Raw genomic sequence first — 21944 nt, 5'->3', positions numbered from 1 at the left:
GAGGAGAGAGAGGAGAGGGAGGGGAGAGGAGAGAGGGGAGAGCTGGAGAGAGAGAGGAGAGAGGAAGAGGGGAGAGGAGAGGGAGGGGAGAGGAGAGAGAGAGAAGAGAGAGGAAGAGGGGAGAGGAGAGGGAGGGGAGAGGAGAGAGAGAGAGGGGAGAGAGGAGAGAGGAAGAGGGGAGAGGAGAGGAGAGAGAGAGGAGAGAGAGAGAGGAGTGAGGAAGAGGGGAAAGAGAGAGGAGAGGGAGGGGAGAGAGAGAGGAGAGAGAGGAGAGGGAGGGGAGAGGAGAGGGAGGGGAGAGGAGAGAGAGAGAGGGGAGAGAGGAAGAGGGGAGAGGAGAGGGAGGGGAGAGGAGAGAGAGAGGAGTGAGGAGCGATGGAGAGAGAGAGAGAAAGAGGGAAGAGGAGAGGGAGGGGAGAGGAGAGAGAGAGAGGGGAGAGAGGAAGAGGGAAGAGGAGAGGGAGGGGAGAGGAGAGAGACAAGAGAGGAGCGATGGAGAGAGAGTGGAGAGGGAGAGGGGAGAGATGGAGAGCGAGAGGAGAGAGGAAGAGGGGAGGGAGGGGAGAGAGAGAGGGGAGAGATGGAGAGAGAGAAGAGAGCGAGGGAAGAGAGAAGAGAGCGAGGGGAGAGAGGAGAGAGAGGGAGGGATACAGAAAGTGAGAGGAATGGAGAGAAAGGGAGGGATGGAGAGCGAGAGAGGGGGAGGGAGGGAGAGCAGGGTAAATGATACACTCTCCACACCACCAGCGGCCTCATGTCCGCACTCACTCCTGATCGTGCTCTTCCTGTGGCTCAGGGCACTGAGGTGAAATCACGTCAAAGGGAGGCAAATAAGAAATCCACACTTCTTATTTTAAGTGCAGGACTAAGTTCTGCAGGAATGCAGCAGGTGTGACAATTTGGAGACAATCCCTTTATCCCTCCCGCTGCAAAACCCACTACGTTTTTGGCAGGTGTATGAATTTTTGAGACGGTCCCCAGCGGCGGCCCGCGGCGCCTCGTTAGCGCCCCCTCCTGCTCGATAATTCATGAGCGCTAATTACTGAATCAAGCGGCTCGGCGGGGGACAGGCGCTGCACTGTGGGGAAACACTGACATCTGGCGGCGGCCTTGTGCTACTGCACACAGCTGTTCTCCGCGCTGTCTGGTCATTTTTTATGACTTTTTCCATTGACAAAATCCGCACAGTCCCTGCTCGGTGTGCAGCGGGAGGATGAAGGGCGCTTCACAGTGAGGCGTGTCAGAGTTACGGAGCCGTTTTAGGAGGTTTAATATGTTACCAGGGCAGGAGAGGAGGGGGTTTGTGAGATCTCTGGACTGCAGCTGAGCCAGTCACTCCAAATGGAAGCTTATTCACAGCCAGACCCCTCTCTGTAACACAATCGCCCCATGGGGGCGCCACACAACCTGCCAGCCCAGCCCTGAACCCAGTGACCGGCAGCGCTGTCCCCGATACGAACTTACACTGTGTGCCACTAAACCCCACTATTACATCACTGTGGCCCTGTTCTGACATCACACACTCCAGACAAAGCAACCTTCCCAGCCAGAAACACGCACTGCGCTGCATCAGGACAGACGCTTTGCATCAGTTTAATATGTTAGAACAGATTAATGGCAAAACAGTGAATATAACATTCTATCACAGGATAATGACCTGGTGTAATACCTACAAGCATATATTTATTAGAGAGTTACTGGACAGAGAATTCTGCAAGAACAACACAGCTGTCTGTGGAAGACAGAGAGCCTGTAGATCTAGTGCTGTCAGTGGAATAACCCTACAGTGTGAGAGAGAGAGACTGTAGATCTAGTGCTGTCAGTGGAATAACCCCACAGTGTGAGAGAGAGCCTGTAGATCTAGTGCTGTCAGTGGAATAACCCTACAGTGTGAGAGAGACTGTAGATCTAGTGCTGTCAGTGGAATAACCCTACAGTGTGAGAGAGCCTGTAGATCTAGTGCTGTCAGTGGAATAACCCTACAGTGTGAGAGAGACTGTAGATCTAGTGCTGTCAGTGGAATAACCCTACAGTGTGAGAGAGAGACTGTAGATCTAGTGCGGTCAGTGAAATAACCCTACAGTGTGAGAGAGAGACTGTAGATCTAGTGCTGTCAGTGGAATAACCCTACAGTGTGAGAGAGCCTGTAGATCTAGTGCTGTCAGTGGAATAACCCTACAGTGTGAGAGAGACTGTAGATCTAGTGCTGTCAGTGGAATAACCCTACAGTGTGAGAGAGAGACTGTAGATCTAGTGCTGTCAGTGGAATAACCCTACAGTGTGAGAGAGAGACTGTAGATCTAGTGCTGTCAGTGGAATAACCCTACAGTGTGAGAGAGAGACTGTAGATCTAGTGCTGTCAGTGGAATAACCCTACAGTGTGAGAGAGAGCCTGTAGATCTAGTGCTGTCAGTGGAATAACCCTACAGTGTGAGAGAGAGCCTGTAGATCTAGTGCTGTCAGTGGAATAACCCTACAGTGTGAGAGAGCCTGTAGATCTAGTGCTGTCAGTGGAATAACCCTACAGTGTGAGAGAGCCTGTAGATCTAGTGATGTCAGTGGAATAACCCCACAGTGTGAGAGAGAGACTGTAGATCTAGTGCTGTCAGTGGAATAACCCTACAGTGTGAGAGAGCCTGTAGATCTAGTGCTGTCAGTGGAATAACCCTACAGTGTGAGAGAGAGCCTGTAGATCTAGTGCTGTCAGTGGAATAACCCTACAGTGTGAGAGAGAGACTGTAGATCTAGTGCTGTCAGTGGAATAACCCTACAGTGTGAGAGAGACTGTAGATCTAGTGCTGTCAGTGGAATAACCCTACAGTGTGAGAGAGACTGTAGATCTAGTGCTGTCAGTGGAATAACCCTACAGTGTGAGAGAGAGACTGTAGATCTAGTGCTGTCAGTGGAATAACCCTACAGTTTGAGAGAGAGCCTGTAGATCTAGTGCTGTCAGTGGAATAACCCTACAGTGTGAGAGAGAGACTGTAGATCTAGTGCTGTCAGTGGAATAACCCTACAGTGTGAGAGAGCCTGTAGATCTAGTGCTGTCAGTGGAATAACCCTACAGTGTGAGAGAGCCTGTAGATCTAGTGATGTCAGTGGAATAACCCTACAGTGTGAGAGAGACTGTAGATCTAGTGCTGTCAGTGGAATAACCCTACAGTGTGAGAGAGAGAGACTGTAGATCTAGTGCTGTCAGTGGAATAACCCTACAGTGTGAGAGAGAGCCTGTAGATCTAGTGCTGTCAGTGGAATAACCCTACAGTGTGAGAGAGCCTGTAGATCTAGTGCTGTCAGTGGAATAACCCTACAGTGTGAGAGAGAGACTGTAGATCTAGTGATGTCAGTGGAATAACCCTACAGTGTGAGAGAGCCTGTAGATCTAGTGCTGTCAGTGGAATAACCCTACAGTGTGAGAGAGAGACAGTAGATCTAGTGCTGTCAGTGGAATAACCCTACAGTGTGAGAGAGCCTGTAGATCTAGTGCTGTCAGTGGAATAACCCTACAGTGTGAGAGAGAGACTGTAGATCTAGTGCTGTCAGTGGAATAACCCTACAGTGTGAGAGAGAGCCTGTAGATCTAGTGCTGTCAGTGGAATAACCCTACAGTGTGAGAGAGAGACTGTAGATCTAGTGCTGTCAGTGGAATAACCCTACAGTGTGAGAGAGAGACTGTAGATCTAGTGCTGTCAGTGGAATAACCCTACAGTGTGAGAGAGACTGTAGATCTAGTGCTGTCAGTGGAATAACCCTACAGTGTGAGAGAGACTGTAGATCTAGTGCTGTCAGTGGAATAACCCTACAGTGTGAGAGAGACTGTAGATCTAGTGCTGTCAGTGGAATAACCCTACAGTGTGAGAGAGCCTGTAGATCTAGTGCTGTCAGTGGAATAACCCTACAGTGTGAGAGAGAGCCTGTAGATCTAGTGCTGTCAGTGGAATAACCCTACAGTGTGAGAGAGAGACTGTAGATCTAGTGCTGTCAGTGGAATAACCCCACAGTGTGAGAGAGAGACTGTAGATCTAGTGCTGTCAGTGGAATAACCCTACAGTGTGAGAGAGACTGTAGATCTAGTGCTGTAAGTGGACACCAGGGTCAAGCGCATGAGGGACAGTTGGGCTGCTGACCAGGCAGAGGTGGACAGTGGGTCAGTGATGAGGATGAAGCGGCTCTCTGAAACGCTGTGATGAAGCTCTCCATGGCAGTCGCTGGGGTCTGGCCCTTGTGTGGGGAGTCACCTGTTTCCGATTCAGGCGGGCTGGTACTCTGCGGGGGATCGAGGCGACGGCGCCCCCTCTGCGGGCTGACTGGGGGCGCGGACGCCGGGGGACGGGGGCCGGCGGGCCCGCCCTGACCCCGGTTCGCCTCCCGCGGTACCCGTGGCGCCGAGCGATGGCCTCCATCTTGGCCAGGCGGTCCGTGAGCTCCACCACGCGGCGCTGCAGCAGCGTGACCTCTCTGAACAGGTCGCTCAGACTCTCGGAGAGAGGGCGCACCCTGCAGGACACACGGGGAACTGCGCTCACTCCTGCTGCACCGGCCCGTCCAGCCTGAGTGACTCCTCACTGCTCTCATCTCCCTGGGCTACAGTGTCACACGGCTGTATTACCTGGAGTAGTCGGGCAGCACTGAATTGGGCTGTACTGGGCTACAGTGTCACAAGGCTGTATTACCTGGAGTAGTCGGGCAACTCTGAATTGGGCTGTACTGGGCTACAGTGTCACAAGGCTGTATTACCTGGAGTAGTCGGGCAGCTCTGAATTGGGCTGTACTGGGCTACAGTGTCACAAGGCTGTATTACCTGGAGTAGTCGAGCAGCCTGAATTGGGCTGTACTGGGCTACAGTGTCACAAGGCTGTATTACCTGGAGTAGTCGGGCAGCACTGAATTGGGCTGTACTGGGCTACAGTGTCACAAGGCTGTATTACCTGGAGTAGTCGGGCAGCTCTGAATTGGGCTGTACTGGGCTACAGTGTCACAAGGCTGTATTACCTGGAGTAGTCGGGCAGCTCTGAATTGGGCTGTACTGGGCTACAGTGTCACAAGGCTGTATTACCTGGAGTAGTCGGGCAGCACTGAATTGGGCTGTACTGGGCTACAGTGTCACAAGGCTGTATTACCTGGAGTAGTCGGGCAGCTCTGAATTGGGCTGTACTGGGCTACAGTGTCACAAGGCTGTATTACCTGGAGTAGTCGGGCAGCACTGAATTGGGCTGTACTGGGCTACAGTGTCACAAGGCTGTATTACCTGGAGTAGTCGGGCAGCACTGAATTGGGCTGGCTGTGCAGGAGGTTCTTGACTTCAGTGAAGATCCGGTTCCCCCAGTGATCCAGAAGCCGGGTTACACTGCGGACCGTGTTCACATTCACTCTGTCCGCTGACAGGGAGAGAGGGGGGTCACAACACTACAGTGATTAGCAGTAACAAAACAGAGGTAGAGTGGTAGTATAAGTATGACTAAGACACTCACCTCCTTCTCTGTAGTTCCAATACCCATAATCCAGCTCATTATCCTCTCCAGCCAATGGGGTCATGAGTGTCACGGCAACAGCTAACAGCATCACTAGAGGTGGAGACATGTTCTTGAAGCCACACCCACCAACTGTATATGAAAGAAACAGGAAAATAATGAGTGAATGACTGGACACTCCACACTCCAGTACATGAACACTGCACTGAGAGAGAGGGGTTAATACAGACACACTGACTGGACACTCCAGTACATGAACACTGCACTGAGAGAGAGAGGGGTTCATACAGACACACTGACTGGACACTCCAGTACATGAACACTGCACTGAGAGAGAGAGGGGTTCATACAGACACACTGACTGGACACTCCAGTACATGAACACTGCACTGAGAGAGAGAGGGGTTCATACAGACACACTGACTGGACACTCCAGTACATGAACACTGCACTGAGAGAGAGGGGTTAATACAGACACACTGACTGGACACTCCAGTACATGAACACTGCACTGAGAGAGAGAGGGGTTCATACAGACACACTGACTGGACACTCCAGTACATGAACACTGCACTGAGAGAGAGGGGTTAATACAGACACACTGACTGGACACTCCAGTACATGAACACTGCACTGAGAGAGAGGGGTTAATACAGACACACTGACTGGACACTCCAGTACATTAACACTGCACTGAGAGAGAGAGGGGTTCATACAGACACACTGACTGGACACTCCAGTACATGAACACTGCACTGAGAGAGAGAGGGGTTAATACAGACACACTGACTGGACACTCCAGTACATGAACACTGCACTGAGAGAGAGAGGGGTTCATACAGACACACTGACTGGACACTCCAGTACATGAACACTGCACTGAGAGAGAGAGGGGTTCATACAGACACAGTGACTGGACACTCCAGTACATGAACACTGCACTGAGAGAGAGAGGGGTTAATACACACACTGACTGGACACTCCAGTACATGAACACTGCACTGAGAGAGAGAGGGGTTCATACAGACACACTGACTGGACACTCCAGTACATGAACACTGCACTGAGAGAGAGAGGGGTTCATACAGACACAGTGACTGGACACTCCAGTACATGAACACTGCACTGAGAGAGAGAGGGGTTAATACACACACTGACTGGACACTCCAGTACATGAACACTGCACTGAGAGAGAGAGGGGTTCATACAGACACACTGACTGGACACTCCAGTACATGAACACTGCACTGAGAGAGAGAGAGGGGTTCATACAGACACACTGACTGGACACTCCAGTACATGAACACTGCACTGAGAGAGAGAGGGGTTAATACACACACTGACTGGACACTCCAGTACATGAACACTGCACTGAGAGAGAGAGGGGTTCATACAGACACACTGACTGGACACTCCAGTACATGAACACTGCACTGAGAGAGAGAGAGGGGTTCATACAGACACACTGACTGGACACTCCAGTACATGAACACTGCACTGAGAGAGAGGGGGGTTCATACAGACACACTGACTGGACACTCCAGTACATGAACACTGCACTGAGAGAGAGAGGGGTTCATACAGACACACTGACTGGACACTCCAGTACATGAACACTGCACTGAGAGAGAGAGAGGGGTTCATACAGACACACTGACTGGACACTCCAGTACATTAACACTGCACTGAGAGAGAGAGGGATCACACAGACACACTGACTGGACACTCCAGTACATGAACACTGCACTGAGAGAGAGAGGGGTTCATACACACACACTGACTGGACACTCCAGTACATGAACACTGCACTGAGAGAGAGAGGGGTTCATACACACACACTGACTGGACACTCCAGTACATTAACACTGCACTGAGAGAGAGGGGTTCATACAGACACACTGACTGGACACTCCAGTACATGAACACTGCACTGAGAGAGAGAGGGGTTCATACAGACACTGACTGGACACTCCAGTACATGAACACTGCACTGAGAGAGAGAGGGGTTAATACAAACACACTGACTGGACACTCCAGTACATGAACACTGCACTGAGAGAGAGAGGGGTTCATACAGACACACTGACTGGACACTCCAGTACATGAACACTGCACTGAGAGAGAGAGGGGTTCATACAGACACTGACTGGACACTCCAGTACATGAACACTGCACTGAGAGAGAGAGGGGTTAATACAAACACACTGACTGGACACTCCAGTACATGAACACTGCACTGAGAGAGAGAGGGGTTCATACAGACACACTGACTGGACACTCCAGTACATTAACACTGCACTGAGAGAGAGGGGTTAATACAGACACACTGACTGGACACTCCAGTACATTAACACTGCACTGAGAGAGAGGGGTTAATACACACACACTGACTGGACACTCCAGTACATTAACACTGCACTGAGAGAGAGAGGGGTTCATACAGACACACTGACTGGACACTCCAGTACATGAACACTGCACTGAGAGAGAGAGGGGTTCATACAGACACAGTGACTGGACACTCCAGTACATTAACACTGCACTGAGAGAGAGAGGGGTTGAAGCTCAGCCTGTGCCAGTCATATTGCTGTGTGGGAGTCTGAGCTCTGAGTTTCCACTCTGTTTTTCCAGAGTCCGGGGCCAAGAGCAGCCCAGCCAGAGGCAGACACTCACATGACACTCCCTCCGCGCCCAGGAGAGCAGCAGCCTGAACGCTCTGCTTCACAGAAATGACTGCCTCCCTGAACACCACAGTATCTGACCCCTTAACTCCCTGCTACACCATCTCAACCAGTAGCAGCAGAGATATCAGCTGTGGAGTTCAGGAGAGACAGCAGTACTGTCCAGCACTGGTCAGTGTCTCAGTGTCCGGCGCTGGTCAGTGTTTCAGTGTCCAGCTCACAGTCTCACACAGCCAACAGCAGTAACACTGGTGCTCCTTCCCATCTCTACTAGCGCTGTGACCTCCTGCAGCTGGTATTAGTGTTACTAGTAGTACAGTTAGCATTATTAGTATTGGCGTTACTATTAGTAGTAGTTTTAGTATGATTAGGAGTTAGTATTAGTAGTATTAGTGTTGGTAGTAGTGTTAGTGTCAGTAGGAGTAGTGCTGGTGTTAGTGTCAGTAGTATTATTACGATCCAGTGCACCCTGGGGTGCAGCAGTCCAGCGCTCTGATCCCCGGACAGTAACTCAGGCCACCTGCTGCGCCTGGTTGTAAAAACTGCCCCCCCCGGCCCGAGCTGGAACCGGACCGGACCGGACCCTCTCGGCCTCTCCCTGCTCAGGTGCGCGCGTGCCGGTCCGCTTACCTCGTGCCGCTGCGGTGTTCTGGGAGCTCGGGCTGCGTGTGGGTCAGCGCTCGAGACGCTGGGAAGTCTCGGTCGGTCGCGCGCCCCCCCTCCCCCCTCTGCGTGCCGGAGTGTCTGCTCCGCGCGCGCTCTCTCTCCCCGGCTCCGGCTCCAGCTGCGCCAGATGTGCTCTGAGCCTCCGCCTGTTAACCCAGTCTGCACCGGGACACCCCCTCACCCACCTGGGGGCTGCCCACGCGTGGCGAGGGGCGCGGGGCGCGGGGCGCACGCTGGGCTCTCGGCAGGAGGCGAGTCTGTGTCCGGTCTCTCCCACTCCGCGCTCTGTGGGAGTGTGGAGGGTGCGGCCGGAGGGTTTTTTTCCACGGATGGACGCGGTCACGCGAACGCCATGACCCGCCAGCTTCCCAGTCTGCGCTGCCTGGCCGCGGTCACCCCGCCCGGCCTCCACAGGCACGCAGGACACGGTCCACACCTGGTTCCCATCTCCCCGCAGGCCAGCGCTCTTTCCTTCCAGCTCTGCTGCAGCTGCCCTCGGCGTGACCGATACACTGACACGCACACACGCCGCGCCGCACCTGGCCCTCAGACGGCGGGACCACAGTGACACCTGGCGGCCAGAGCGCGTATCGCACAGGTGAGACGCGGGTTCTCCCGCGCTGCCGTCACGCCCTGTCTCGGGGCTGCACCGGATGAGTTGCACAGGATCGGTTCCGATCTGTTACGATTATTTCCAACTTCACGTAAAGTACGATTATTTGGAAAATTCTTAAGACAACTTAGACAAAATCATGAGATCATAAACTACAGTGTACAGTAAGTATACTCCCGGTGTAGTCTGCCGTACAGACAGTGCCTTCAGACAGTATTCGGACCCCTACACTTTTTCCACACTCTGTTGTGTTGTAGACTTATTTCAAAATGGATCAAACTGATTCTTTTTTGCCATCAACTGCCACACAATACCCCTTAATGACAAAGGGAAAACGGGTTTTCAGGAAGGTTTTTTGCAAATGTGTTAAAATAAATAACTGAGATGTCTCATTTACATAAGTATTCAGACCCTTTACTCTGACACTCCACATTGAGCTCGGATGCATCCCGTTTCTCTCGATCATCTTTGAGATGTCTCTACAACACGACTGGCAGATTCACCTGCTCGGACAGCATTTCGAGTCGCACACCTGTCTTCATAAGGCCCCGCCGCTCAGAGTACAAACCAGGCCGTGAAGTCCAGGAACCAGGACTGTGTCAACGCCTAGATCCGGGAGAGGGTGTCGAGAATCGGCAACGCCCTGAAAGTTCCCAGGAGCACAGTGGCCTCCATCACGGTCAGATGGAAGAAGTCCGGGACCACCAAGACTCTTCCTGGAGCTGGGGGTATCCAGGCAAGGGGGGCCTGGGTCAGGGAGGTGACCGAGACCCCAGCGGCCACACTAACAGGGCGGAGGTCCAGTGTAAAGGTGGGAGAACCTGCTGGAAGGACACCCATCCCGCAGCGCTCTGTGGGGGACTGGCTGGCCACCTGGAGCTGGCCGGACGGCACTTCAAGGACTCCGAGAGCAGCAGGAGCAAGATTCCCTAGTCTGACGAGACACATTGAACTCTTCGGCCCGACTGAGGGGGAGGCTGAACGGAGCCGAACACGGGAGGTCCCGGGCGGCACCTGGTCCGGAGCGCACGGCCCTGGGCCGGGGCGAAGACTCACCTGGCCGGAAGACGAGGCTGGAGTGGCTTCGGAACAAGTCCCGGAACGTCCTCGAGGGGCCGGCGGCTCCCGACAGCGCTGGAGTGGATCTGCAGGGACGAGTGGGAGAAACTGGCCACATCCCAGAGTGCACAGCAAACCCGAGCACCTGATACGCAGCCCTGAGCGCTGCCAAGGGTGGTCCTACAGCGCACTGGATAAAGGGTCTGAGCACTTCTGTAAACGGGAGATTTCACTTTTTTACGTGTGATAATTAGCAGAAATTCCTGAAAACATGTGTTCTTTGTCATTAGGGGGTATTGTGTGGCAATTGACGTAAAAAAAGAATCAATTCGATCCATTTTGAAACAAGTCTACAACACAACAGAGTGTGGAAAAAGTGGAGGGGTCCGAATACTGTCTGAAGGCATTGTATGTTCCAGGTGTGCAGTGTGTACAGTATATATATAGTGTAGTTTATATACTCAAGGTGTGCAATGTGTATATATACATACACACCAACTACAAGACCAGTTAAGTCTTGTGTCCAGTCCAGAGTCCTGAGTGCTGCTACTGAACAAGCTTCAGTCGGGATCCCAGAAACGAGCCCTGCATTCATCCGGCATTCCTGACTCTAGGAGTGGGCCTGGTGCCATCTGGTGGCTGTGCTGGGGACTGCGGCCCTACACCAGGGGAGTGTTGGGGCCTCATGACTCGCCAGAACGGAGCGACCCGCTGTAACCGAACCGGAGGCGCTGGCAATCTGTGCACAGTGAGCCACAGCAGAACTACAGGGACCACAAGGGCTCTGTCCTTCTGGACCTGCTCTCATGCAGAGTGTTCCCCATTCCTACACGTTCTTACAGCAAGCGACACAGCACATCTCGGGGAACAGCAGACCAGCGGTCAGGCACCAGGGTCAGCACCCCGGGATCGTTAGTGACCAGGTGACCATTATAACACCAGTTACACAGTGTAGCCCAATACCCACACAGTCACTCCATAAGTGACATAATTAAGGACCCCTTTCTCACAGCTTCAGGACGGACACCACACTCCTGGTCAGGGCTTTATTAAAACAGGAAGAAAAATGAACAATAAAAAAAAATATAGAAATATTGAACTCGGAAAGTACACAGCATTTCATCTCGTGGGGGGCGTTGTGACTCCCATCACGCCCCTCTCCAGCTCTCGGCACGCAGTGCAGTCTGGTTACCAGACAGCGAAGAAGTTCAGCATCCCTGATCGTGTTCAAGATGAGAACTTTTGTCCAATTAAGAAAAAAAACTTTCCATGAAACAGTAACGCTTTACAGTAAGTGACTGTTCTTGCCCGGCTCGTGGGGAGCAGCTCGTGAACGACAGCCGCACCAGTGAAGCAGGAGTGTGCGCAGTACTGCTGCAGGCCTGCAGGAGGCAGTATGGTCAGCCTCAAGCCTGCGCCTCTCCAGGAACCTCCTGGACAGGGCCTGGGCTTCCCTCCTGCAGCAGAGTCCGAGATCCCACTGCAGAGACACTGACCTCCTGGAGTGTCCACACGCACGCACACACGCACAGGCCTCAGGAGTGTCCGCACGCACAGGCCTCAGGAGTGTCCAAAGACACGCGAGAACGCACGCACGCACACACAGGCCTCAGGAGTGTCCGCACGCACAGGCCTCAGGAGTGTCCAAAGACACGCGAGAACGCACGCACGCACACACAGGCCTCAGGAGTGTCCGCACGCACAGGCCTCAGGAGTGTCCAAAGACACGCGAGAACGCACGCACGCACACACAGGCCTCAGGAGTGTCCACAGACGCGCGAGAACGCACGCACGCACCCACAGGCCTCAGGAGTGTCCACAGACACACCAGCACGCACGCACGCACGCACGGGCCTGAGGTCAGGCTGTTTGCACGAGCACACTCCTGCACAGCGTGGAGCCGCACAAGTTTGCAGAGTGGAGCCGAGCTGTCACCAGAACGCAAACTCCTCATCACAACGGACAGAGGGGGGGGCCGAACGCCCCTCGTCGAACCCTGAACACTCACTACCGCCTCAGGGAGCGCCGGACCGCAGCGCGGCGCCGCTCCCGACACGAGCAGGGGCTGCTGGTCCAAGGCGCCCCGGCCCGGCCCGGCCCGGCCCTAGCTGCTGCTGGCGGCGGCGATGACGTCGGTGGACTGCGGGTCGCAGAAGGGCCCGAAGCGGCCGTACACGTCCCGCGCGCGCACGGCGAAGTAGTACTTGGAGCCGGACACGAACTGCGTGAGCGTGCAGGCCATGGGCAGAGGCAGCGCCTTGACCTCGCCGATCTTCTTCCACTGCGAGGGCGGCGCGGCGGGCGCGGGCTCCTCGTGGTACGCGTACAGGTGGTAGCTGTCCACTGCGGCGCAGCTGCGGTCCACCTCCGTCACCGACCAGGACAGCACGATGCCGTTCTGGCTCTGCACTCGCGCCAGCTTCAGCTGCGGCTTCTGGGGGGGCGAGGTGCTGGCCGCCTCGGGGGGCAGGCGGCCGGGGGGCGGCGGCGGCGAGGGCAGGGGCGCGGGATGCACGGGGAGCGGAGGGGGCGGGCAGGAGGAGGGGGGGGCTGCGGCCGGGCGGGTGGACGAGGGGTCCTGTGGGAAGAAGAGCAGAAAACGGGGTCACACAGCCAGATCTAGTCAGCATGTTCACAGTAGACAACTGCTGCTCGTACGCAGGGGAGCGAAAATCAGACTCCCAGTGCACAGCAGTCTGATCCACTCCAGGGTTTACAGTGCTGTCAGTCAGACTCCCAGTGCGCAGCAGTCTGATCCACTCCTGGGTTTACAGTGCTGTCAGTCAGACTCCCAGTGCGCAGCAGTCTGATCCACTCCAGGTGTGACAGTGCTGTCAGTCAGACTCCCAGTGGGCAGCAGTCTGATCCACTCCAGGTGTGACAGTGCTGTCAGTCAGACTCCCAGTGCGCAGCAGCCTGATCCACTCCAGGGTTTACAGTGCTGTCAGTCAGACTCCCAGTGTGCAGCAGTCTGATCCACTCCAGGGTTTACAGTGCTGTCAGTCAGACTCCCAGTGTGCAGCAGTCTGATCCACTCCAGGGTTTACAGTGCTGTCAGTCAGACTCCCAGTGTGCAGCAGTCTGATCCACTCCAGGTGTGACAGTGCTGTCAGTCAGACTCCCAGTGGGCAGCAGTCTGATCCACTCCAGGTGTGACAGTACTGTCAGTCAGACTCCCAGTTTGCAGCAGTCTGATCCACTCCAGGTGTGACAGTGCTGTCAGTCAGACTCCCAGTGTGCAGCAGTCTGATCCACTCCAGGTGTGACAGTGCTGTCAGTCAGACTCCCAGTTTGCAGCAGTCTGATCCACTCCAGGGTTTACACCAACTGGAGGTTCTTGTACAGAAGAGTCCGATTTCAAGTCAACTAAGTGAAGGGCGATTCCATGTAAAACCACACACCATGTCTCCACCACCTCAGACTGCTCTGATAGTTTGCATCGTTAGAAATAAGATACACATCCCTGTACTGTTACGTAGGTTGCTGTAAATGTCTGAAAGCTTGACCATTGATTTGGATTCCTCGTGTCCTAATCTTTTTCAGAGAGTAGTTCAACAAAATGTGGATATTGGAAACTATTTTGATGAATATTTTGCAAACCCAGACTGACCAAAGTGTCCATTCTGGGTGCTGTCAATGTCAGCTTCATGTCTCACAGACCAAACTATATTGTAACAAAAGAACGTTACAGGGATGGTTACCTTAACTCGAGACAATCATTTCAGAGCAATCTGAGACGGTGGGCCCGTCTAAATCCTAGCTTTGGGCATGACGGCAGGAAGACACAGCATCAGGATTAAACACCACTGCTCGAGGTCACGGTGGCGGCGAGGTTACTGGAAACAGCCAGAGCTCTGCTGTTCAATCAAAGCGATCAGTCATACAGGACCCCCTGGAGGAGGTGCTCTCCCCCTGACCTGTTCACACCTCCAGACACAGAGCACTGCTGGTCTCCAGACCCCTGGTGAGAGTCAGGGTTAGGACTGGTGTGCTGCTCCTTACCTGCGAGGGCCGATGGTGGACAGTCAGCTGAGGTCCACTGACGGCGTACTGCGTCCCAGACCTGACAGGCATACCTGGGGACACACACAGACCTTAGACACAGCTCAGCAGGAATAACGAACTCAACAGCTCAAAACGGACAACAGACAACAGACTGAAATTCAATGCAGTGTTAACATACTGTAGTGTGCAGTCAGTGTCTATTTTAACCCCCTTCTCTCTCAGTGCAGTGTCAGAGTACAGGAGGAGTGTGTGTATTAACCCCTCTCTCTCTCTCAGTGCAGTGTCAGTGTACAGTAGTGTACAGGATGAGTGTGTGTATTAACCCCTCTCTCTCTCTGTGCAGTGTCAGTGTACAGTAGTGTACAGGATGAGTGTGTGTATTAACCCCCCTCTCTCTCAGTGCAGTGTCAGTGTACAGTAGTGTGCAGGAGGAGTGTGTGTATTAACCCCTCTCTCAGTGCAGTGTCAGTGTACAGTAGTGTGCAGGATGAGTGTGTGTATTAACCCCCCTCTCTCTCAATGCAGTGTCAGTGTACAGGAGGAGTGTGTGTATTAACCCCCCTCTCTCTCTCTCAGTGCAGTGTCAGTGTACAGTAGTGTGCAGGAGGAGTGTGTGTATTAACCCCTCTCTCTCTGTGCAGTGTCAGTGTACAGTAGTGTGCAGGAGGAGTGTGTGTATTAACCACTCTCTCTCTCAGTGCAGTGTCAGTGTACAGTAGTGTGCAGGAGGAGTGTGTGTATTAACCCCTCTCTCTCTCTCAGTGCAGTGTCAGTGTACAGTAGTGTGCAGGAGGAGTGTGTGTATTAACCCCTCTCTCTCTCAGTGCAGTGTCAGTGTACAGTAGTGTGCAGGAGGAGTGTGTGTATTAACCCCTCTCTCTCAGTGTCAGTGTACAGTCTATGTAGTCACTACCCCAGTACCTGTGGTCTGGGGGCTGGCCTGCCTGTTGCTGCCTGTGATGCCCTGGCTCTGTGTGGACCCTGCTAGGCTGCGGGGGGCCCCTGTGTTCATGGGGACAGAGGTGTAGACAATCTGGGAGGGGAAGGATGTTGCGCGGGGGGCCAGCGGGCGGCAGGAGATGGGGTTCTGAGGCCGCTGGAGGACATTGACTGTGGTTTGAGCTGGAAAGAGAGAGAGGGGTTAATAATAGAGAAACTGTTTACACTAAACACACTGACTGGACACTCCAGTACATGAACACTGCACTGAGAGAGAGAGGGGTTCATACAGACACACTGACTGGACACTCCAGTACATGAACACTGCACTGAGAGAGAGAGGGGGGTTAATACAGACACACTGACTGGACACTCCAGTACATGAACACTGCACTGAGAGAGAGGGGTTAATACAGACACACTGACTGGACACTCCAGTACATGAACACTGCACTGAGAGAGAGAGAGGGGTTAATACAGACACACTGACTGGACACTCCAGTACATGAACACTGCACTGAGAGAGAGAGAGGGGTTAATACAGACACACTGACTGGACACTCCAGTACATGAACACTGCACTGAGAGAGAGAGAGGGGTTAATACAGACACACTGACTGGACACTCCAGTACATTAACACTGCACTGAGAGAGAGAGGGGTTCATACAGACACTGACTGGACACTCCAGTACATTAACACTGCACTGAGAGAGAGAGAGGGGTTATTACAGACACACTGACTGGATACTCCAGTACATTAACACTGGACTGAGAGAGAGAGGGGTTCATACAGACACACTGACTGGACACTCCAGTACATTAACACTGCACTGAGAGAGAGAGGGGTTCATACACACACACTGACTGGACACTCCAGTACTTTCACACAGCACTGAGAGAGAGAGGGGTTCATACAGACACACTGACTGGACACTCCAGTACATTAACACTGCACTGAGAGAGAGAGGGGTTCATACAGACACACTGACTGGACGCTCCAGTACATTAACACTGCACTGAGAGAGAGAGGGGTTCATACACACACTGACTGGACACTCCAGTACTTTCACACTGCACTGAGAGAGAGAGGGGTTCATACAGACACACTGACTGGACACTCCAGTACATTAACACTGCACTGAGAGAGAGGGGTTCATTAAGACACCTTGACTGGACACTCCAGTACATTAACACTGCACTGAGAGAGAGAGGGGTTCATACACACACACTGACTGGACACTCCAGTACATTAACACTGCACTGAGAGAGAGAGGGGTTCATACAGACACACTGACTGGACACTCCAGTACATGAACACTGCACTGCGAGAGAGAGAGGGGTTCATACAGACACACTGACTGGACACTCCAGTACATTAACACTGCACTGAGAGAGAGGGGTTCATTAAGACACACTGACTGGACACTCCAGTACATTAACACTGCACTGAGAGAGAGAGGGGTTCATACAGACACTGACTGGACACTCCAGTACATTAACACTGCACTGAGAGAGAGAGGGGTTCATACAGACACACTGACTGGACACTCCAGTACATTAACACTGCACTGAGAGAGAGAGGGGTTCATACAGACACACTGACTGGACACTCCAGCACATGAACGGGCCCCTCAGACAGCCCCCTGTCCTCACTCACTCGTTGGCAGGACGTGCATGGTCGTGGTGCCCGCCTGTGTTTGGGGGGTGGCGGCGGGTGCAGGTGCCACAGGAGCGGGCGGGGGGGGCGCTCGCTGCCCCAGGGGCTGCTGCGAGGAGGAGGAGGAGGTGGAAGTGGAAGATGGGGACTGCGCTTGCACAGGTGCCTTCTTCACTCCTGTCACTGGAGACAGACACACCTGTCAGTAGCTGACCGAGGCTCCTGTTGCTGTTCAACGGCGGAGCACAGCCCTGCCCACAGTGCCCACTCAGACTCGGGGCGACCCGGAGCGCCCACACCCACTGCAGAGGAGCCCCTCGCAGCAGCACCCCAGCGCCTCAGCCCTGCACCGCCGTCCTCCTCCTCCTGCTCCCCAGGGGTGCCCCGGGGTGCCCCGAGCCGGAGGGAGCCGCGTGTGGGCGCACTCACCCTGAACGTCGTCGTCGTCCTCGGTCAGGTCAATGACTGCTCCCGAGCTGGAGGGCCGGCCCGCCTGCAACACAGCGGGACACCGTCACAGCGGGGCGCAACGAGCACCCCACTTCTGCAACAGCACGCTGACTAACAGCCTTGTCCCATACAGCGCCTTTCCCAGGGGCTTGCCGAGCGGGAGAGAGCAGTCCGAGTCCCACACGTACGAAGGGCAGAGCACCCCAGTGAAAGCCCGGCGAAGCACTCAGGCGCTCGGGGAAGGTGACTTGAGGTCACCCTGAGGACAGACCCCCGAGAATCTGCAGGACACTGAACTCAACCCCGGACAGACCCTCTTACCTGAGGCAGGGCCCTGGTGGTGGAGTCAGGCGCGCGGTTCGTGGCCTGGGTGTCTGGGAGGGGAGAGGAGAGAGAGGGGTGAGTCGAGAGCAGAGAGGGGCCCTGCCTGGTGCAGCTGGCTGAACCCATCTCGGATCGCGCCTCTACAGCGCCAGCTAACGAGCGGCCCAGTACGAGCCCGTCTGAAGGAGAAGGCTGTCACGATGGGCAGCGGCCCAGGGGAGGCGACCCCCCGATATTCCCAGTCTGGGGCGCAGAAGGAGGAGCCCCGTCGCCCCGGGGCGCAGCTGGGTTCGGGGCACAGGCAAACGAGCGAAGGCTGTGGGGGGGAGAGGGCCGGGTTAGGAGGGTTCTCACCTGGTCTGGCCGTGGCCCCGGGCCCGCCCCCTGGCGCCCGGGCGGAAGGCGTCGACGAGGTCACCCCGACGACGGTCACCGTGCCGCAGCCGTCCGGCCCCGGGGCCAGCGAGGGCAGGGCGGCGCGCGAGGCGGGGGCCGACGACGCCCCCACCACGCCGGCGCTCCCGTACAGCGCGGCCCGGGCTATCGCCATCTGGGGGGCCAGGGGGGACCCCGACTTCTGCAGGCCGGAGGCGGCGGCGGCGGCGGCGACGGGGGCCGCGGCCGACTTGGCGGGGGTGGTCTTGGCGTGGGGGGCGCCGCCTGCCAGCGCGACCGGGGCGGCCGACACGGGGATCAGCTCGATGCCCGGGGCGGGGCTGCTCACCAGCGCCCCCTGCGGGGCGGCGGCGACACTCAGTGGGAGCTGGATGAGAAGCGGCTGGATCGAGATGGGCTGGGGAGCAGCGCCGGGGGTCGAGCTGGACGCCACCGAGGTCGTGACCCCGGCGGTCAGGGGCGCGGCCTTCAGGGTGAGGCCCCCCGGCTGGCCGAGCGGCGCGGGGGCGGAGACCGAGGTGGAGGTGGGCCCCGTGCTCGCTGCGGTGCTGATGATGGACAGCACGGGGGTCACCACGGTGTTGACCACAGAGGCGGCGGCGGGCTGGGCGACGGCTTTGATCTGCACTGGCTGAGGAGCGCCGCCTGCTGGGGGGAGAGGGAGCGGAGTCAGGGGGGCTGAGGGGAGACAGCTGGGAGCCTGGGGTGCAGAGAAGGGGGGGCGACGGGACCGACCTGCTGGCGCGACTGGCGTCTGGCCGGGCGGCTCGGCCCGGCGGGAGTCCAGCATCGTCCTCACTGTGGTGCTGCTCCTGCTGGCCGAGAGGAGGACAGCGATGAGACGGAGGCACGCAGGGCAGCCACAGCTGAAGGCTGACTGTGTGCTCTGGCCACTAACGGCTCAGGGCGTGCCGGCGGGGATGTGCTTACCGGTACGCTGCTGACGGGGCAGCAGATGGAGTGCCTGCGCTGGCCGCCTGAGAGAGCCGAGAGAGAGAAACACGTCAGATCGCTCCGCTGGGACGGCAGTCAGAAGCTCTGGGCTCCCCGGGACAAACTGGACGTTTCAGAAGGTGCCAACCTCCACACGGCACAGAGTGAAACCCAGCACCTTTCTGCAACTGACGACGCACAGCTGGTATTCGCTGTGTCAGCCGGCGACTGTGGCCGGTGTGAAGGTGTGGGCAGCCCGTCAGTGAGCGCTCAGTAACACCGCCCCCGGCAGGAAGCACAGATTCCAAACGGAGGGGGTCACACTGGAACCTGCGCTCCCGATGAGAGCGCCCTGTCCCCCCTCCCCTCCTGTCCCCCCTGACCCCTCCCCTGTCCCCCCTCACCTCCTGAGTCTTCCTGGCGTCCTCGCGGGCCTGGTTGGCAGCGCCCCACTTCTTGGCCAGCCGCGCGTACTTGGCCTGGCGAGAGACAGCGGGAGAGACGGCTCAGGGCTCTCTTACTGAGCCGCTCCCTAAGCCTGCTGCACAGGCCCGACTGCAGTGTGCTCAGGGGCAGTACCTGCAGTGTGTGTTCAGTGTGCTCAGGCTCGGTGCCAGCAGTGTGCTCAGGGGCAGTACCTGCAGTGTGTGTGCGCAGTGTGCTCAGGTGCAGTACCTGCAGTGTGTGTTCAGTGTGCTCAGGCTCGGTGCCTGCAGTGTGTGTGCAGTGTGCTCAGCCCCACTGACTGAGTGTGTGTGTGCAGTGTGCTCAGGTACAGTACCTGCAGTGTGTGTACAGTGTGCTCAGGCCCGGTGCCCGCAGTGTGTGTGCAGTGTGCTCAGGTGCAGTACCTGCAGTGTGTGTGCAGTGTGCTCAGTACCTGCAGTGTGTTCAGGGACTGTTCGTGTCTCTTGCTGCAGTCCATCTTCTCCACTCGGTCCCTCAGCTGCTCCAGGCTCTGCTCAAACATGCTCCACTGCACCAGCTTCAGCTGCTCCGCGATGATGCGCTGAACCGCCTGGACACATAGACGGACACTTCAGAGCACTGACCTCGGCCTCACGCCCCCTGACCCCTGACCCCAGTCTCCCTCGCTCCCCTGCTGACCTGCTCGCTGCTCTCACCCTGACCCCTGACCCCAGTCTCCCTCACTCCCCTGCTGACCTGCTCGCTGCTCTCACCCTGACCCCTGACCCCAGTCTCCCTCACTCCCCTGCTGACCTGCACGCTGCTCTCACCCTGACCCCTGACCCCAGTCTCCCTCGCTCCCCTGCTCGCTGCTCTCACCCTGACCCCTGACCCCTGACCGCTGTCGTTCCCCCGAGCTGCACTGACCTTCTCCAGCTTGGCGGACAGCGCGTCCCTGGCGCTGATCTTCACCTCCAGCTGGGCCTCGTACTCCTCCTCCTGCAGCAGGCGCGGCCTCTTGGGGGGCTCCTTCCCCCGGCCGGCCGGCGCCCCGCCCTCGGCGCCCCCGTCGCCGGACAGCTGCCGTTTCCGTTGGGAGGCCGGCTCTGTGGGGCACACGAGGGAGCCGTCACCCCAGAGCGGCCGGCGGCGGGGCCAGGGGCCAGGGGCGGGCCGGCGGCCGCGCGCACGCTCGCCGCTTACCTGCGTCCTCGGGGGGCGAGGGGCGGGGCGCGGGGCTGCCGGCGGGGTCCGGCTCCGTGTCCATGGGCTGCTCGCCCGGCTCGGCCCGCCCGCCCTCCTCCTCTCCGGCCTGCTTTCCCGGCGCCGCCGCCTCCCTGTCCGCCGGGCCCTCCTCCTCCTCGCTGAGCACGAGGAAGCCCTCGCTGGGCTCGGGGTCGGACACGGGCAGGGGCGAGGGCGCGCCGTCGCTGGGGGGCGGCGAGGAGGAGGAGGAGGAGGGCAGGAGAGGGGGGGTGGGGCTGGACAGGTGGGCGGGCGCCAGCTTCTCCAGGATGGGCACGATGCCGCTGCTGTCCGGCTGCGCCGCGCCCGGCTCGGGGGACCGCGGCTCCTTCGCCTTGCTGCCAGCGGCCGGCGGCGACGGCCGATCGCCGGAGCCCGCGGGCTCAGTGTCCATGGCGACGGGCCCCTCGGCCCCCACTCCGTCCTCGCCCGGCGCCGCTGCAGCAGGGGAGGTGCTCCCGGGGGAGTTCTGGGATCGCCGCGAGGGCGAGGACACGGAGCCTTCCGAGTCCGGCTTCAAAGAGCCCACCTGGAGACGACACAGGAGGGAACAGCTCAACCTGTCCCCTGTGCAACCCTCACCGCACACCCCACTGCACCCCACTGCCCCCCTCTCTCTGAGCTGTACCCCCTCTCTCTCTGAGCCTCACCTGTGCAGGACTCTCTCTCTCTCTCTCTCAATTCAATTCAATTCAAGGTGCTTTATTAGCATGACCGATGGGTACAATCAGTGTTGCCAAAGCAAATAAAAATAATAAAATTAACATAGAACAAAACAAAAAATAGAAGTAAAATAAAATCTACAGACATGTTACAGACATTTACAACAAAGACATATTATATAATATTGACATACTGTAGGCAGCTGGAGCATTATTGGGAGACGGACTCACTGTTCCTCAGGCTGTGACAGGAGATCACATACTGGGCTGCCAGATCAACTGAGTTCCCTCCTCCCTCTCCCAGTAGGATTGGGACCTGTTGTGGTTTTGGCAGGTGTGGGAACTCTGGGATTAGATTTCTGAATTTCGGGAAGAATGTTTCTCTAATCCCAGAGTATCTGTCACAGTGCAGTAGGAAGTGCACCTCTGTCTCT

At 56.5% G+C, this 21944-nt stretch overlaps 2 protein-coding genes across 16 annotated transcripts in view; both read right to left on the bottom strand.

The window, feature by feature from the left end:
• Nucleotides 1–1577: 1577 nt before the first annotated feature.
• Nucleotides 1578–10709, bottom strand: LOC148648539 (uncharacterized). Of its 2 annotated transcripts, none has more exons than XM_088607129.1 (4): nt 10488–10709; nt 5472–5603; nt 5249–5378; nt 1578–4497 (listed from the first exon to the last, which is right to left on the bottom strand). In XM_088607129.1, exons 1-4 carry the CDS (start codon nt 10606–10608, stop codon nt 4149–4151), a joined length of 732 nt encoding a protein of 243 aa, XP_088463255.1. In that variant the 5' UTR covers nt 10609–10709; the 3' UTR covers nt 1578–4148. The 2 variants fall into 2 exon arrangements, with proteins under 2 accessions (XP_088463255.1, XP_088463256.1); XM_088607130.1 differs by lacking the exon at nt 10488–10709 and adding an exon at nt 8783–9222.
• An 813-nt stretch (nt 10710–11522) lies between these two features.
• atf7ip (activating transcription factor 7 interacting protein) overlaps nt 11523–21944 on the bottom strand; it is a 32745-nt gene continuing 22323 nt past the window's right edge. For 4 of the 14 annotated variants that reach the window (XM_088606936.1, XM_088606934.1, XM_088606933.1 and 1 more), the window contains 13 exons: nt 20807–21377; nt 20531–20709; nt 20076–20213; nt 19600–19674; nt 19193–19239; nt 18998–19077; nt 18221–18910; nt 17864–17916; nt 17522–17585; nt 17093–17275; nt 15417–15617; nt 14493–14566; nt 12164–13068 (listed from right to left, as the gene is read on the bottom strand). In XM_088606936.1, coding sequence (XP_088463062.1) covers nt 12595–13068; nt 14493–14566; nt 15417–15617; nt 17093–17275; nt 17522–17585; nt 17864–17916; nt 18221–18910; nt 18998–19077; nt 19193–19239; nt 19600–19674; nt 20076–20213; nt 20531–20709; nt 20807–21377 — 2829 coding nt within the window. In that variant the 3' untranslated portion in view covers nt 12164–12594. Of the gene's footprint in view, nt 12124–12163; nt 13069–14492; nt 14567–15416; nt 15618–17092; nt 17276–17521; nt 17586–17863; nt 17917–18220; nt 18911–18997; nt 19078–19192; nt 19240–19599; nt 19675–20075; nt 20214–20530; nt 20710–20806; nt 21378–21944 lie in introns of those variants that run through there. The other 10 variants (XR_015926497.1, XR_015926496.1, XR_015926498.1 and 7 more) reach the window with 10 other exon arrangements.

The sequence above is a fragment of the Lepisosteus platostomus genome, chromosome 14 (assembly GCF_059453375.1).
Source record: "Lepisosteus platostomus isolate fLepPlt1 chromosome 14, fLepPlt1.hap1, whole genome shotgun sequence".
Taxonomy (NCBI): Eukaryota; Metazoa; Chordata; class Actinopteri; order Semionotiformes; family Lepisosteidae; genus Lepisosteus; species Lepisosteus platostomus.
The sequence above is the reverse complement of the archived record's forward strand: the minus strand, read 5'-3'. Positions and strand labels throughout refer to the sequence as shown.